Raw genomic sequence first — 18,683 nt, forward strand, 5'->3', positions numbered from 1 at the left:
TGTTTTGTGATATACAGATAAATCACATTACTGATCAACATTTTTTTCCCACATCTTTCTTTAATAATATAATTTAATAACAAGTCCTTGCACTTGCTTAACATTTCTTTTTTTACTAATGAAGACTTAAGCAGTATTTCTTATCTTGAGCAACTAATAAATAAAAACACAGTAGAACAAGACAGTTAAATAAATTCTGAACTTGTAAAAATAAAATTGGGAAGTTTAAAGGAGGGCAAGGATTGATATACATGAGCCAATTGTCACAATTTTTTTGTTTGCAAGTCCTTGAATAGTAGACAAGTACCAACAGATCAGAAATTAACTAATACTACAGTTTAAGAGGTATAGAAGTTGTCCCAGTAATTACAGGTCTGTTAGTTTCACATCAGTGATGGGAAAAGTTTTAGAAAGTCTGATAAAAGATACTTTGTAAAGTCATTAAACAAAGTTTAGAACTTTTAGACAGTCAACATAGTTTCACTAAGTGAAAATGTTGCCTTACAAAACATTTGACATGCTTTGAAAAGGTTACTGCATATAGAGATGAGGGTGTATTTGGATTTTTGAAAAGTATTTAACAAACTGACACATAGAAGACTTGTTAAAAAAAACAACAACTTATCTTTGTAGTGTTACAAATTGAGTTCAATCACACTGGATTAATGTTGTAAGTGGTGTATCTCGGGGCTCAGTCTGATTTATTTCAATGACGAAGGAATAGTCAATAAACTACTTACATTTACTGATGATAAAGGTCTCATATGTTACCAACTGTGAAAAGGATGATAATGATTTACAAAGATTCGGTGAGTTAGGCAAATAAATGTCAGATGGGTTTTAATTATAAGTATCATTTGAATGAGAATAACCTTAATAGTGTCACAGAAAAGGAATCTTGATGTAATGATTGATCTGTCTCTTACAACATCCAAGTAGTGTGCTGTTGCTAGTGGTAGGGTAACCAGGATTTTATCTAACGAAATATTGAATACAAATCTAAAAAGGTTATATAATTTCATTGTATAGGTCACTGGTTAGCCTACATTTGGAGCACTGAGTTAAGCCTTGGGCTCTTTACCTTAGGAAAGATATTGAATTGTTGAAATGGTTTAGAAGAGAATTACTAAACTTCAGTAGCAGAAAACTCAACTGGTGTGAAATTCATATGAAAGAAACACTAAATAAAATTAAAACTTCCTACAGACAGAAACAATTTGTACATCAAAAAGAATTAAACTTTGACCATAATGTATTAATTACTAGTTTTGATGTAGAATCTATTCACTAACACCATTGGATACTAAAATATAACAATTTACAACAGAAAAAGCAATAGAACACTTTTTTCTTTTGTTTAGTGAAGAAATATATCACCAAAGAAATAGAATTAGTAAGGGGGCCCAAAGTAAATGTATTTATGTGTTATCATGAAATGATTTTGTTATACAAATGTCTAAATAACCTACACCAGTCTGTGAAAACGTCTGAATGATATATTTACTATATTTAAGAAAGCACTACCTCCTAACAGTCAATTCAACATAATCAAGGTTGCAACCTCAGATACCACCAACAAGGTATTCAATGAATGTCACTGGTTGTCATAAACTAGATTCAGTTCCAAAGACAGTTTAAACTGAATTTGTGGATACAGATGTTTGATAATTTTGTTTTTAATCGTGTAGGAAATAGTACCCAAGTATAATTAAAGTAACTTTTCTTTTTGGTTCATTTAATATAATAGCTGGCATTTCATTTTCAATTTTGGTGTGAATTATTGTCATTAGGAAAGGGAACAGCAAACAATTTACATCAGCATAAACTCTCATCATCACTGTTCAGTTTCACCTTCCAATATGTCATAATTTATAGGATATGATATACTGAACTATTTACACTCACCCTATACCTTTGTCAATGTTACTTATTAATTAACTCCATATACATCTTACCTCACAATTAAATGTTCTACATAGGAAAAAATAGTACAACATGGTAAACAGCACCTTGGAAGATAACATGCTGATTTTTAAACATCAAAAATTAATTTATCACATTTCAAAATACAATACATCTCTTCTAATGTTAAGTCTGTAAGGATGTGCTTCTTCCAAAAGTTTTCAATCAAATTTATGTTTGATGTCTATAAACATTTTTCCAGAGGGTGTTAGTTAATGAGTAGCAAAATAATTTCCTTCCAATGAAAACTTAATGTTCTAGCAGCACTAATTTTAATCTCTTAAGAACTTACTCTTTCTAGCTAAGTGATGACAGAAAAAGTGTTATAATTTCAACAAATGAAAAATACAGAAAAATATGAACCACTATTTCAAGCTGTTTTTATTAAAATCAGCCCAAATGAAAATAAATGATAATTTTAGTAAAATCAGCCCAAATGAAAAGAACAAGAGTGAGGGTAATAATTTTTAAACAAATGTCTTAAAGATATCTACACATGTGTTCCAGAATAAAAATAACAATGGCTCACAGAGAAAGAAAAGAGAGATCTCTAAATATCTATTTATAAAGACAAAAATGCACAATTTCCTTACAAAATGCTATTTGGATGTTGAAGAACTTCATGAGAAAGAATTAACTGTTAAACACTGATGGGAAAATTTCAAATACTAATTGCACCTGTTCTATTCTCAGTCTCTAACGGATCTTGTTATGGTTTTATATGAAGTTATAAATCATGAAAGATTAATTATTTTTCTCTTCTTTCTTCTCAGATCCATCAGTTGATGTAGAAGAACTGCTATCACTCCCAGAAGTGGAGGACCCTTCTCTCTCAGAAGCCATCTAAAAAGGTAAACAATTAGTGTCAAATGATAAAATCAAACAGATGTTCCAAATCTCTTGGCATAAGAAATTATAAACAGTTTTTTTTTAAGAAAATGGGGGATAATAAGTAAACCTAAGAAGGTCAATATCATGCTATTTACAACAAGAAAATTACTTCCTACCAGTGCCTATATGCATAAATAAACATGAGAATATCTTGCTATCAATGATAAATAGGTCTCTTAAAACTTTAGATCCTTCCTGTTATTTTCTTTTGTAAGCAATTTCAAAAACCTTTATAAAAAGTATGAAAAATCTAATGTATCGACAACTACACATTCATCCAACCTTTTACTGAATAAGAAATCAAAACAGAATTTTAAGGTGTACATCTGTTGCTCTAAGCCTAAAATAGGTGGTAAGGAATACAGTACTTAAGAGTTTTGTATTACCTTTTTGTAAGCTACTTCAAAGAGTTTTAGAGAAGACTGTTGTAAGTCCTGGGTAGATTCCTTTATCTTTTCTGCAGTTTCGTTATCTTTGTTGCTCAGCAAATTTCGGACTTGTGCTATCTTTTCTTTTAGTTTTTCACACTAGAAATTCAAAAATATTAAAATCTTAAACATACCACAATTTTCAGAAGAGTTTTAACTACTCAATTACTATTATTATTATTTTTTTAACTTTCCCCATTGTGAGATCCAAATATTGCACCGTATTGAATAATTTATATTTTCTTGGTTTGCAAAGAGCTGACCCAAAAAGTGGGATATTTACTCATTTTTCAATGTATAATTGAAATTAGTTGGATTAATTATAATACTGATAGTTTTATTCTTTACATTTTATCTATGATTCACACATTATTAGGAATATTGTAATCAACACTGTAATGGATTCAACAAGAACTCTGATGAATAAATACTTGAAAATTCTTAAACTCTAAAACCACTAGTTGACTATACATAAATTAAAAGCTGTTTCTGTCACCACAATTTTTATGTTAGTTTTCAAATGACACAATAATTGTGTTTGTTGGTTAACTTCCTTGCTATGAGCTCAGATGAATTGACAAAGCTCATAACCCTAAACCAACCTTTATAGTTTCCATAACTTCTAACATAATATTTATAATATAGTATAGTTTCAACAATCAGTACTGGCAATTTTTGAAAGAGAGAATGTGACAGGTTGGCATAGCAAGAGTCTGATTTTCAATTTATGGTTCTCCAACTAAATAAAAATTATGCTTTGTCTGAGTGGTGAAGACACTACAAGTAATTTATGTTAAATTTTGTGGTTCTTGGAGGGGTGGTAAATAAATTAGAGACAAGGGAATGGTCAGAAAGAAAATGGCACAATTTTCATACCAAAGGAAAATTAAAATATTACAATACAAAATTATTAACTTTTAGAAGTTAACTTCTTGTAAAGAAATCTTCATTTGAAAAGTAGTTTAGATGATCCACAAAGTTTAACAATAGAATCTAAAAAAAATAGTAACCTTTTAAACAAAAACTACATATTTGATTAATAAAATATGTTAACAGTAGTCTTCTCAAACAAAGAAGATATTAATTTAAACAAACCAAGTTTTGTGTGTGTGTGTGTACTGTGGTTCTATCAATTAAAGAACTTTGATGAAGTACCTCGTCTGCTGGAAGCTGATCCTTAAACTCTTCCATCTTAGATTCTGTGTCATGTATGATGCCTTCTGCCTGGTTTACCACTTCAACCACTTCCTAAAAATACAGAATTAATTTACACTGCATGATAAGTTCAAAGAAACTTCTGCTAAAATACAAAAATTAAGTTTAAACATAAAAGTCCAGAATACAATTCAACCATATGTAATTCACAGTGTTAAGGAATGAAGAATCTTAAGTGTATTTCAAAAAATATCAAAACTATTTATTTACTTAATTTTCCAAAATTATTCTGAAATAAATTTTAACTTCCCTAAACAAAAAAAGTTTACAAGTTTCAGAAAAATACAAAATTCTAGAAATGAATAAACTTGCACACACAAGAAGTTCTTTACATAACAGATACAACATAGTTTGGAACAAAAAACATGTTTTTTATAAATCGTTTAATCGTGAGCTCAGTATGGACTAGTGTATCAATGTTGCTGATTAAACTGTATTTATGACAAACCTTTTCCTTTTTATCTTGTTCAGCATATATTTCTGCATTCTTTATCATGTTTTCAATCTCTTCTTTACTCAGTCCACCAGAAGACTGGATAACAACTACAAAATGAAAACATGTCTATTTGTAAATTTGTTGTATCTTGTTTACCATAACTTGAAAATAATTCGAAAATTTGGTAATAATATTTATAAGGCTTGTACAAAAATATCAAAAAGTACAAAATTATATTTATTGTTTGCTTTAACAAAATCATCATTATGTAGAGTATACCTGTACAGTTTGCACTAATTATTAATTTATTTTTAAAATTGTCATTTCTAGTATTGGCAAATATTTCTGATGTCAGTTTGCACTACACTAGCAATTTATTATAAATAGCAGTCAAACTAGAAGAGTTCTAAAGTTTATAATAATCAAACAAGAACTTGTATCTGTTAAGTGATCAGGGTTGCTTGATTTGAAGTTTTTCATCCAGTTACAAATTCCTAGAGTTCATAAGGGTTTTGTGTACTCTCATGCACACATACACATGCTATATTGGGTATAGCACAATGGACCATGGGAGAAAATACAATTTAAATAACTGACCTTAACATTACATATTATAAACTTTAAGTACTACAATGAATACTGAACTTGAGTTGGCTTTATTATTTCTTCACTTGTTTTGAATTTTGTTCAAAGCTACACAATGACTATCTGAGTCATCCCTAATGTAAGGCAGCTAGTCATTGCCACATCAACTATTTTACAAACAAATAGTGGGATTGACTGTTACTCTCCAGCTGAAAGGGCTAGCATGTTTAGTGTAATATATATATATATATTTATTATAATTGATAACATTTGCTTGTGTTTTATAATCAAGAACTGAATTGATGTCCAGGCTGTTTATAACATTAGGAATGTCCTTGAAAACAACATGCTTAAAGAGACTCAGAATATATGAATACCCAATTTCACTTTGAATGTGTGGTTAAACGGTATTTTCATTTCAGTCCTATAGTCTTTCCACCCCCTTTTGAGGAACATGTAAAACAGAATCACAAACATTCAAGTCTAATGAAATGAAAACTCACTTTGTTGTTCCTTTCCAGTTCCTTTGTCCCTTGCTGATACATGAACAATACCATTAGCATCAATGTCAAATGTCACTTCAATCTGAGGTATTCCTCTAGGGGCAGGAGGGATTCCAACCTATAAACAATCATGATTCTTAAAATAATATTTCATGATTTTGGTATATGAACTTACAAACTGCTTATAACAAACACACTGTTACTGATTACATAGAGCTTGTTACTTAACATGAAAAAAGAAGCTGGTATTTCTTATTTGATCAGCAACACCCACAAACAAACATTACCGTTTAATCTAGAATCATAACTAGTCTTGAACACTACACACAAACGTTACCGTTTACTATACAATCATAACTAGTCTTGAACACTACACACAAACGTTACCATTTACTATACAATCATAACTAGTCTTGAACACTACACACAAACATTACCGTTTACTATAGAATCATAACTAGTCTTGAACACTACACACAAACGTTACCATTTACTATACAATCATAACTAGTCTTGAACACTACACACAAACGTTACCGTTTACTATACAATCATAACTAGTCTTGAACACTACACACAAACGTTACCGTTTACTATAGAATCATACCTAGTCTTGAAGACTACACAAACGTTACCATTTACTATACAATCATAACTAGTCTTGAACACTACACACAAACATTACCGTTTACTATAGAATCATAACTAGTCTTGAACACTACACACAAACGTTACCATTTAATATAGAATCATAACTAATCTTGAACACTACACACAAACGTTACCATTTACTATACAATCATAACTAGTCTTGAACACTACACACAAACGTTACCGTTTACTATAGAATCATACCTAGTCTTGAAGACTACACAAACGTTACCATTTACTATACAATCATAACTAGTCTTGAACACTACACAAAACATTACCGTTTACTATAGAATCATAACTAGTCTTGAACACTACACACAAACGTTACCATTTACTATACAATCATAACTAGTCTTGAACACTACACACAAACGTTACCGTTTACTATACAATCATAACTAGTCTTGAACACTACACACAAACGTTACCGTTTACTATAGAATCATACCTAGTCTTGAAGACTACACAAACGTTACCATTTACTATACAATCATAACTAGTCTTGAACACTACACACAAACATTACCGTTTACTATAGAATCATAACTAGTCTTGAACACTACACACAAACGTTACCATTTAATATAGAATCATAACTAATCTTGAACACTACACACAAACGTTACCATTTACTATACAATCATAACTAGTCTTGAACACTACACACAAACGTTACCGTTTACTATAGAATCATAACTAGTCTTGAAGACTACACACAAACGTTACCATTTACTATAGAATCATACCTAGTCTTGAAGACTACACAAACGTTACTGTTTAATATAGAATCATAACTAGTTTTGAACACTACACAAACGTTACTGTTTAATATAGAATCATAACTAGTCTTGAACACTACATTCAAACGTTACCATTTAATATAGAATCATAACTAGTCTTGAACACTACATTCAAACGTTACCATTTAATATAGAATCATAACTAGTCTTGAACACTACATTCAAACGTTACCATTTAATATAGAATCATAACTAGTCTTGAACACTACATTCAAACGTTACCATTTAATATAGAATCATAACTAGTCTTGAACACTATACACAAATGTTACTGTTTTCTAATCCTTGAAAGTTTCAACCTTAGTCTGTTCTCCTTGTTCTACATACACTTATATATGATAAACAATGTTTCATTTACAAAGAAAAAAAAAAGAAAAATGACATTTTTCAGGATTGGCACAGAAAATATTTTAAAAATCATCTAATAAGTATGATTAGCTGCTAATCAATGGTAACCTTATATTTTATGGTAAATAAAGCTGCCTGAAGATCCTTTTTATGGGATCCAATTGTTTTCTGTATTAGCTTTAATTACCTACAATCTGAATTTTCAAAAATCCATCATTAACCATTACTTTCTTCCAGTAGATAACAATAACATTAATTAAAATTATTAAGTCTAGTTTGAACATGATAAATTTAATGTTAGAAATAGTGTCAGATTATCTTACTATAGCCATTGTACAGGATAAACCTAACTAAGCTTATTTGATGTCTTGTCATATCAGAATAATCTATACTTTTCAAAGATATAATTTAACAAACACTTTCAGGAATATAAAGAGTCTACCTAGAATCTAGAAAGAAAAATTTTCATATCTGTAGTTTGTTCAAGTTTTTTAAGCTCTGGATCAGATTTCATTAGAAACAAACAACACTAATGACTTCGCTGTAATGTGCAAGTTTTCTGTCGTGAAAATTACACTGCAGAGCAAGTTTGATGCCAGAGCCATCAAATAATGCCATCAATACTACAGAAAGAGACCATAATGCCTTGGTATCTGTCTCATCACCATTGGTTATTAACATCCCTCTGTAATATCTCAGTGTACAGAAGGTATAATAAAAATATCAGACTACTGGAACTATTCATAGTTGTATCACTTCTACAGTTAGCTTTCATAACATATATTTTAAAGTAAATTATTTTTTTTACACGAGTGAAAGTGTCTGTTCACTTACCAAACTAAATTGACCTAAGACCTTGTTATCTGTAGCCATTTCACGTTCTCCCTGACAAACTTTAATTTCTACTTGGGTTTGCCCATCAGCTGCTGTAGAAAATACCTAAAGAAACAGAAATTACTGTAAGGATGCAGAAATGCAGAACAATATTTAGAGTGCTGTAGAAACAGTTACAGGTAAAATTGGGACAGTGAGTAATATAGATGCACACTGTTAAGAGTTTAAAGCCACTTAGGATAAATGAATGTAGTTTCATGTTGCAGTAAGAAGTCATTCTAGAAAGGAAAAATAAAAAGGTAATTTGGATTTATTTTGATTTTGTCTGATAGTTAAGAGGTTGGGCAAACTGACCACAAAGTAATTATGTTTAAAGGAATGTTTGATTTGGAATCTCATTCAATGAACTCACTGGTACACTTTAAGAAAGTAAGATGTTCCATGACATGTAAAGAGAAGTTTCCTAACTTACCATGCAATGCAAGTATATTTATAACCGGTGTTAAATTTTAAAACAATGAGAACATTAATTACATGACATAATTCAAGTGTCTAATCTCGATTATTTGACGTGAATATTAAGACACTCTTAAAAGCAAGCTTAAGAATAAACATACATCACAAAAAAGACAAAACTAAAAGAAGAGTTCAATATACCTGGCTTTTCTTGGTTGGAATGGTAGTGTTACGATTGATTAATTTTGTGAAGACACCACCCAAAGTTTCAATACCAAGAGATAACGGTGTAACATCAAGAAGCAGAACATCTGTAACATCTCCAGCTAACACACCTCCCTATTTATATGAAAAGTAAAATTAATGTCACTTGAAAAAATTTTAAAGTATTATATTGAAGAATTGTACTAATCACATTTTTAGAAAGGTAAATAACACTTATCTGAAACAATCAATAGAATCTAAATGTTTATGATTCAACTACAGAATTAAAGGTATAACAAAAAACGGGCTGGACAAGTTGCATCAAAAAAGCCTTAGATTTGCCTCGTATGTTACACTTATAGAGCCATCAAAATACTTTTTATAAACCTCTGAAAATCATACCTACCTAGTGTGTTTCACAACTTATCACAAAGCTATCCAAAGGCTATCTATACACAGCCACTCTTAATTTTAAATTAATAAGCTCAATAACCAACCCTTGGGTAACCACTGTAGTAATGGATCATATACTGTAAATCCTTGGCTGGCTGGTTAGTTGATTTAATGTTTTATAGCACAAAGCAGCTAGGCTATCTGCACAAAACATCTGGTAAAACGTTAAAATTAAATTTAGTAAAATTCATAAAAGGAAATTAAGGTAAAACAAAACAAAGTTTGAAAAACATAAATAGCATAAAACCAATGTTTATATCTAGTCTACAACATTAAAATAAAAACTACAGTAATACAAGTTGTAAAGGACTTTCTGTAGCATAATTGTAACTATCATAACTTGCCAGGAAGACCAACAGGTAAGTACAAAAGCCACCGTCAGTCACCTGAAGTTGATCTTTCCAGTCCTGGTTCCGAGTTATTTGAAGTCATAGCCATTTTCAGAAAGTAAAGTATTAAGAGTTTTAAAAGACTTGTAGAAAAATTTTAATAATAACTCATCAGGATGACTAACTGGTAGTTCAAATGGATAGTTCAAACAGCAGTGTTAGTTAGTTGGTCTTTCCAGTCCTGGTTCCAAGTTATTTAACATAACAGCCATTTTCTATTTCCAAATAAAACTAGATGGACTTTGATTCTTAAAAGGGAATCACATTAAAAAAGGTCTAATGTATAAATTAAAAAAACTTAAATGGCATTAAAGAGATTAACAAACTTTAAAAATCTAAAAACATTACCAAGGTGGACAGTGTCACCATCATCAATAACACTAACATTATGGGCAAACCCCTTGGGACAGAACATGCTTGAAATGGTGCCACTGTTCTTGTTACAACAGCAAGAAAGTAAAATGTGGCTTACTGTGACCTGCATGCTTTGGTAAGAAAAAAGTTTCGAAGCATATCGTAAAGACAGTTGCAAACAGTGGAGGTGCAAAGTGGGTTCGTGAGACACTGTATGTAAGCTCTGAACCGGGGAAGTGCGGGAAGCCCCAGTGCAAGCCATAGACTAGTGATCCATCATTGAGTTTCGATCTAATAATAGCACAATATATCTTTAGCACAGAACATCAATCTGCTCACCAAGTGGTGGAAGAGAGGACACGGAGGATGTTCAGTGCTCGATACGTGTGACCTGTAACTGCTTGATGTGTGGTATAAAGGTCAGCTTATGGTCAAAGATAAGCCCCAAGAACTTTGTCTCAGAGACCACAGGTGGCACATCTTCACTGATAGAGTTTAGGATCAGGGTGAATACCCATTGGCATGCAAACAGTTTTAGAGAGAGAGAGAAAGAAGTTAAAGCCATTTGCTGCAGTCCACTTTGATAAACGATTGAGAGCAGTCTGTAGCTGCCTCTCAATATATGTCATATTCGACGACTGAGATGAGATGTGAATTTTATTGACGTAGAGCCCATTTGCAACAGTAAGAGGGAATTGTTCAGTGATGGCATTAATCTTTATACCAAAAAGTGTGACACTCAAAACACAACCATGAGGGACTCCAAGTTTTTACAGGAAAGAACGGGAAATTGTCAAACCCACACAAACTTGGAATCTCCTGTACATTAAAAAATGTTTAATAAAAATGGGCAAATGGCCATGTAACCCATATATAGAGGTTTTGCAAAATGCCTTTTCTCCATGTTGTATCATAAGCCTTCTCAATGTCAAAAAATACTGATACAAGATGTTGTAGTTTGAGAAAGGCTTCTCTGACCGACGTTCCAAGTTAAATCAGGTGGTCCAAGGTGGAGTGCTGTCGTTGGAACCCACAGTGGGTGGGTGAGTGGAGGTTGTTTGATTCGAGGAACTAAACAAGATGAGCATTAATCATCCTCTAAGGTCTTACAGAGACAGTTTGTCAAAGCAATTGGACGGTAGTTTGAAGGAATCTTGGGATCCTTCCCAGGCTTAGAAAAGGTAGGACAATAGCCTGCTGCCAGGCATAAGAAAAAAATTTCTCCTGCCAGATCTGGTTAAAAACAACCAAAAGAATAGGAAGAGAAGCAGGAGACAGATGGTGCAGCATTTCATAGTGTACATTATCAGGTACAAAAAATGAAGGGCCAGTTTGAGTTACAACAGTGTAAAGGGATGATATTACAGTCAGAGACAATCAGCTCAAAAGGAAAGAGGTGATCGCTCTGCCCGAGTCATGATGGCTAAGAAGGTGGAGGAAGAAGCAAAAGTGCTAGATATTTGGCAAAAGCTTTCACCTAGAGTATCAGTAATGCTCGGAGTATCAGCTACTTCCTGGCCATCAGAGAACAAGATTGAGTGGGGGACAGAATTATATTGCCCACTGACCTTTTAAATCTTGTCCCATATGACTTTGAAACTGGTGGTAGAAGATATGCTTGTTGTGAACTTAATCCAAGATTCCTTCTGGCTTTGATATCTTACCCACTGAGCATGTGCACAGGCCTGCTGACACTGAAAAAATCGGAGGGTTTGAAATGTATGGCCGTACCATACAATTAAGAAAACATGCCTTGATGGTGGCACGTGGACATGGTGATGTAAATGTCAGAACGAGGATATTGGTTGGCATCATAATTCCATCTTTGTAAGTGGAAATACACCTCACTGCAGAAATTCCTTGGGTGGAGAAACCAGCAAGAATCTCCAACTCGGATGTTCTGCAATCCCTCTCAACAATAACTCCTTGTGATGAATTCAAAGTAGCATGAGGTGTAACCTCAATAAATATCCCCAATTGCCTTTGAATGCAAGTGGAGTTCACTGTGTTGAGATGTGGATGTTTCCACCAATGTTATCAGATTGAAGCTTCTTTACTGACTCTGGGGAGCAAGCAAGTCCCTCCAGTCCCTTCTGAATGAAAAAGGGAGACATTTGCCCTAAAGGTTTGTCTGAAAGAGAATGTAGGATAAGAAAATGAGGTACAACAGGTGTAACAGATGTTGAAGATTGCTGCTCAGAATCTTCAAGATGTGGTCGTTTACCTATGGATTATTTTTTCACCATTTTATTTAAGTTTTTATTTGGAGGATCCATTATAAAAAATGGAAATTTCAGTGCCAGCTGACCCCACCCACCATGGAGCCCTACGAGGGAACACACTACAATGTCAAACAAGGACACTGGAGCAACGCCAGGGTTTTGTAAGCACAATCACCAAACACCAGCATCAGATACAATGTCCACAACACCTGTTGAGAACATCCAACATTGGTACTTGGTTGACCCTAGTCCAAGTGGATCAGCTGATTGACCCAAGGAAGGGGGCATCCCAAAGCTGCCTGTCTACAGGAATTGAAGGCAAAAGTGGTGTGTTAGGGTTGGACCTCTCAACCACCAGGATTACCTCTTCTCCTCATGGGTCGCCACACAGGGCAAACACATGGGAGGATGTTTAGATCCCAGAGGAGGTAAACTAAAAGAAGGAAACCTTCCCTGGGAGGTCCCTTCATCATGTACAGGAATCGCACCGAGGGGTAAATCCTTGGCATGACAGATCAAATAATTTTCAATAAATCTTTTATTTTTTAAAATAATCGGATCCTTAAACATGAGTTCAGAATATAATATTAAGGAAAGAAATAAAACTATGTAAAAATAACAAGTTTTGGGGCTTGGCATCTGAAATGAAAAACTTACCTACCTCATGGAGAAAATGACCATTTTACAATTCAAAATAAAAACAGAAAAAGTAATAGCTTCTTGAAATTGTCATATCTCAATAGTATATTTGTCTTACATAATAGTTAATTCTGTTGTTTTTTGCTTTTAATTTCACCACATACACAAATGAGAGTTTAATGTAGAAAGAGAAAGACGTGATTTCAAAATAATCTAACCTGGATTGCTGCACCAACAGCAACTGCTTCGTCTGGGTTAACAGATCTGCTTGGTTGTCTGCCAAATATTTCTGTAACAGTCTCTTGGACCTTTGGAAACAATACAAAAAATATATTTCTTTAACCTTAATAAAAACTTTACACACAAGACAGTTCTGTTAACATTCTAAAATCATGATCAAGTCAGTAAATATTAAATTATAATTCCTAACATAATTTCTTGAATATTAAAACAAATCAAGGAAATGTTACTACTGACATAAAAATCTTATCTCTAATGTTAAACCTGACTGAAGTACTGCTTAAAAAGTAAAATAAGTTATTCAAATCATGCATAACAATCTCTTAAAACTGATGTATCTTTTCGGAGGTAGCACTTAGGTCAGAAAAGGTCTTGTGCTACAGTTAAAATGTAATATTTCCTAGGGATCTGTACATGTAACAGTTAAAAGGCCTAGTTTGTGGTTCAAAAATTTCAATCCAGAAAACAACCATCATTATGCAAGTGCCTGGTTGTAACACTTAAAAATAGTACAAAAATAAATAATTACTCATTTATTAGTAATGACATCAATATAGCCATTCCTATCAAGTTGCAAGGGGTGTAAGTGTATTATAGCCATTGCTTACATTTATTTGTTTTATATGATATCAACTGAAGAGTATAATGTTGTGGTCTGAAAACTGATATTTTTAAAACAGTTTTTCATCTTGCCCTTCGGCAAATCTGTAGTGCCTATGATTCTGACTGAATGAGTGAGTCAGTAAAATGCAAAATAAGTTACTCATGACGTGTCCAAAATACAAGCTGTCAGAGCTGGCAACACAAAAATGCAATTCAATTTTGTGTATTAACAATGTAAATAAATGTCAGTCAATAAATCAAATAGTTACAATATTTATCATCATACAAAAAGTAAACAGTTTCTATAGTTAACTCTGTACAATAAAATACAAATACATACTATAATGAAGCAAACAGCTGGATGAAGAGAGAAACAAGACCAAGTGTGATTTTATAAAACTTCATTGCAAAAATAACACTAACTGAAAATATTAACTTAGTGTAAAAGTGCTTATGTAACACAACTAACACTAAACAGACCAATTCCAATACATTATGTTTTTAAAACTGAAAAATATGTTTAAAGATATGCATTTTAAGCAATTACTAAACTATACAAGAATAATGTAGAACAAGCTTCACTAAAACCCTTCTTCTGAAAGTTCATTTTTATTCATACTGTTTCCAGTTACCATAAAACAATATAATCACACATTTCTCAAGAAACAGCTATTTACTAGTTTATTTAAGTTTCAAATAGTATTTCTGTTAAAGAACATTGTAAATGATTGCTCTAGTAGCAAAATCAGAATGTTTCTAAAGAAATTTAAAAAGCTAGAAAGGAGCATTTATAGATGTTAAGTCATATTACAACATAAACAACAATGATCGTTTTTGATAATGCAAACAGCAATAACATTACTGTTTATCTCCTGCATAGCATACAAGCTATGAAGTGTTTTTGAAGATGCATATATTTTTACTTTACATACATTGCAAATCTTGTTTGTCTGAGTATTTGACTGTTTCCTAGTTAAAAAGCTGCAAATGCAGGTAAAGCTCAACATTCACCTTTGAAATGATATGAAAACAGGTATGAATTATGTTCACTTTCAAATTTTATTACACAATAAAGATATTCTACAGTAAATGCTAGCAATTAATCATTCTAACAATCATCTTTCAAAGCAAAAAATCTTAAATAAAAATGTAGATTTACTGTATGCTATAGATGAGCATCTCTTCATATGAATGAAATGCTCAACAATTAGTTTTCACAGTGGGTGGCATAAGTAGTTCAGAGCTTTAGTTCTGAGTGAAACCAAAAGTGCAACACAATCCTTTTAAAGTCTAGGAAATAATTTAAATTGATATATTAACTAAAACTTTTCCATTACTGAAGATGTGCTTTTACTTGCTTTATATTATTTACATTTAAAAATAGAGAAGTCTCTATGAAATTAGAGTTGTACTATAAAGAAAGCATTGCTATTTTATTAATACCTACACTGTTTACCAATCTTCTGAAACAACTTGTCAATATTTTAAGAAATATTAATATCTGTTTGAGAACAAAATAAATACCTTTGGCATTCTGGTCATCCCTCCAACTAAAATCACATCTCCAATATCATTCTTCTTCACTTCTGCATCCTGTATGGCCTTTTTACAGGGTTCAACTGTTCTCTTAATTAGATTTTGAACTAAGTTCTCAAAGCTAGATCGTGTAAGCTTTAAGTTCATATGTTTGGGTCCACTGACGTCCATTGTAAGGTATGGAAGGTTTATATCGGTCTAGAAATAAAAAGGATATAAAACAAGCATACTTAATGTGGAAAAAAAGTTACACAAGTGTACATTAAAGAAATTATATTATACACAAATCAAAATTTTATTAAAAATTACTTTAACATCTGACCTTTCATTACAGAAGTATTAAGACCATTGCTTTTCTGTATATGGAAGAAAAATTAGTTTTATCACCTACTTTTAACATTGAACTATAAGACATTTCATTTCACTATTATTTGAATAATTACTCTGAATGGATGGAAATGTATAATCCATACAAGCTGTTATGCATACTGAACTACTTTTAACTGACAGAGATGCAGTCCATTAGATATACTGCAATAATAATAGAATTTATAAAAATTACAAGAATACAAGAATGTTTAATACAAACATTCCAAGAGCAACAAAAGAAATCTTGGTTAAAAATATTGAACAAGACAAGTAACAACTTTAAAATTAATATGATTATATCTTAAACACTGTTGTCTATTTAAAAACATTATAACCTTTACACAATTATTTTTTGCTTTAGGTATAGTAAACATTAAACATACATGTTTCAAAGGAAATAGTTAATACATTAGTAATTCATATTTCCTTTCACTGAAGATAATTACTTTTATATAACCTTGTTTCTTTTCTTTAATTCTGTGAAGCTACATTACAGCTATCTGCACTAGTCATTCCTAATTTTTAACAATGGACTAGAGGGAAAGCAGATAGTCAAAAACACCAAATACAAAGTTTTGTAGGCAGAAATAGATGGATTTAATTGTCATTCCTACAACATACCCACAGCCCTAAGACTCAAAGCATTGTTTTTGTAGTAATGGGATATAAACTGTGTAACCTCAACTATACAGTCTGGCATGCTAATCACTGGGACACACTCAACCCTTTTATAAATTTGCGAAAAACTACTATTTGTATTAGAGTTGGATGTTGTGAATAAAAACTTAGTTTTGTGGTAAAAGATTAACAGCTTTATAAGAGCATATTAAGTAATGAAAAACAAACACAAACTTACAAAACTAGTTGGTGTAATCAACTTCATATTTTTGTAATTTTTTTTTTGTTATTGAATTTGTGCTTATGAAGCTGATAATCTCTAAATTTGTAAATAGCACAAAATACTACTTAACTCGATTTTCAGTACTCGACTTTAGTAAGATTTTCACATTTGATTTCAAGTTAAGTTATTTGCAAACCTAAATTAGTTTTATCTCAACACTAAATCTCATATTAACTCATTATTAGGTTTTATACAAAAATAACTTTTTCAATAATTATTCAATCTTAAAAAGTGTGTACATGTTTGTTTAGAAATATTACATACCTTATTTCCAATAAAATAATTAAGTGCTATTCATAAATCAAAAGTAACATTTGGCATTTTCTATAAGGTATAGGAGCCGTTTTATCAGCAAAGGTATTCATTTTCCACATTTTGCTTAAAATTACATAAATTATCTATGTAAGCTAAGTGAACAACACTAATGTTGGGATTAAAATATTAATGTTCCACTTTCCAGCTACTAACTTACATGCAAATCAAACCCAAATATAAATAAATAAATCCAGAAGATCATCTATACTCTTTTCTTCTTGTAATAAATTAATAATTATATGGCCAATATAGATTGCATCATCAGTCTCAAGATTAAATAATACTGGTTTGGTTTGAATTTAACACAAAGCTATTAGAGGGCTATCTGCTCTAGCCATCTCCAATTTAGCAGTGCAAGACTAAGAGGAAAGGCAGCTAGTTATCACCACCCACTGCCAATTCTTGGGCTACTTTTTTACCAATGAATAGTGAAATTGACCATTTCATTATAATACTCCCACAGCTGAAAGGGTAAGCATGTTTGGTGTGAGGAGGATTCAAACCCTCATTTTTAATACAAGCCATTCTAGTGTCTTTACATCAGTTATAGTTATGTGATTTAAATATTCAAACTCATTTTGGGATAACATACTCTTGAAGTTAAACATCTAACAGACACAGAATATTTTTAACATGCTTCATGATTTAAAACAACAACTTTGCCAGCACAGTGTTTTTCTACACTTCCTTTACATTAGTAAAATAGTATATAGTGAATGTTTGTTATATACTTGTCTGTACACTGCCATCAACAAACAGAAATAACAATAATCTACTACTAAAGAGTTACCATTGTGACTCAAGAGTAATGGCACATGCATACTTCATTACTGGTGCAAAATTACAAGCAGGATGTACCTAGACTAATACTCTTACAATAATATTGTCAATGAAAATATATGTATCAAAAAGTTGTGTATCATTATGTGATTAACAAATATCACCATGACAGCCCAGCAAACTTTTAGATAGTTACATAAGCAATGCTATGGACATGGAAGATCTCACTAAAAAACTGAGTAGAAATGAAAAAGTATGCCATTTAGTAGCATAAGGTACAAACAAAATTATTTAACATCCTCAATGTGCTTCTTCACATTTAGCACCATCACTAAAAACAGTTCACTATTTACACAAAATGTTGTAAAACTAAAACATCAATACTTCCTTTCAATTTTATATATCCCATATTTTTTGTTTTTTATTCAGTTTGTCAATTGAAGCAGTCACCACTTCCTGCTAGAAACATTAGTCATATATATCAGTGACCCAGAAACCAATCTTTAAAAATGACTGTTACCTTTATCAGAACAGTTAATATTTTTGTTGAAAATGAATATTCTTGA

At 31.6% G+C, this 18,683-nt stretch overlaps 1 protein-coding gene across 1 annotated transcript in view; it reads right to left on the reverse strand.

The window, feature by feature from the left end:
- Positions 1 to 2,320: 2,320 nt before the first annotated feature.
- The window catches only part of Hsc70-5 (Heat shock protein 70 cognate 5), a 37,012-nt gene continuing 20,649 nt past the window's right edge, over positions 2,321 to 18,683 (reverse strand). Inside the window, exons 9-17 of the mRNA XM_076480398.1 lie at positions 15,741 to 15,950; positions 13,592 to 13,681; positions 9,314 to 9,451; positions 8,657 to 8,761; positions 6,021 to 6,138; positions 4,945 to 5,039; positions 4,437 to 4,529; positions 3,240 to 3,380; positions 2,321 to 2,805 (exon numbers count right to left, since the gene is read on the reverse strand). Of these exons, the coding sequence (XP_076336513.1) occupies positions 2,707 to 2,805; positions 3,240 to 3,380; positions 4,437 to 4,529; positions 4,945 to 5,039; positions 6,021 to 6,138; positions 8,657 to 8,761; positions 9,314 to 9,451; positions 13,592 to 13,681; positions 15,741 to 15,950 (1,089 nt within the window). The 3' untranslated portion in view covers positions 2,321 to 2,706. The remainder of the gene's footprint in view (positions 2,806 to 3,239; positions 3,381 to 4,436; positions 4,530 to 4,944; positions 5,040 to 6,020; positions 6,139 to 8,656; positions 8,762 to 9,313; positions 9,452 to 13,591; positions 13,682 to 15,740; positions 15,951 to 18,683) is intronic.

This window comes from Tachypleus tridentatus, chromosome 13 (assembly GCF_004210375.1).
Source record: "Tachypleus tridentatus isolate NWPU-2018 chromosome 13, ASM421037v1, whole genome shotgun sequence".
Taxonomy (NCBI): domain Eukaryota; kingdom Metazoa; phylum Arthropoda; class Merostomata; order Xiphosura; family Limulidae; genus Tachypleus; species Tachypleus tridentatus.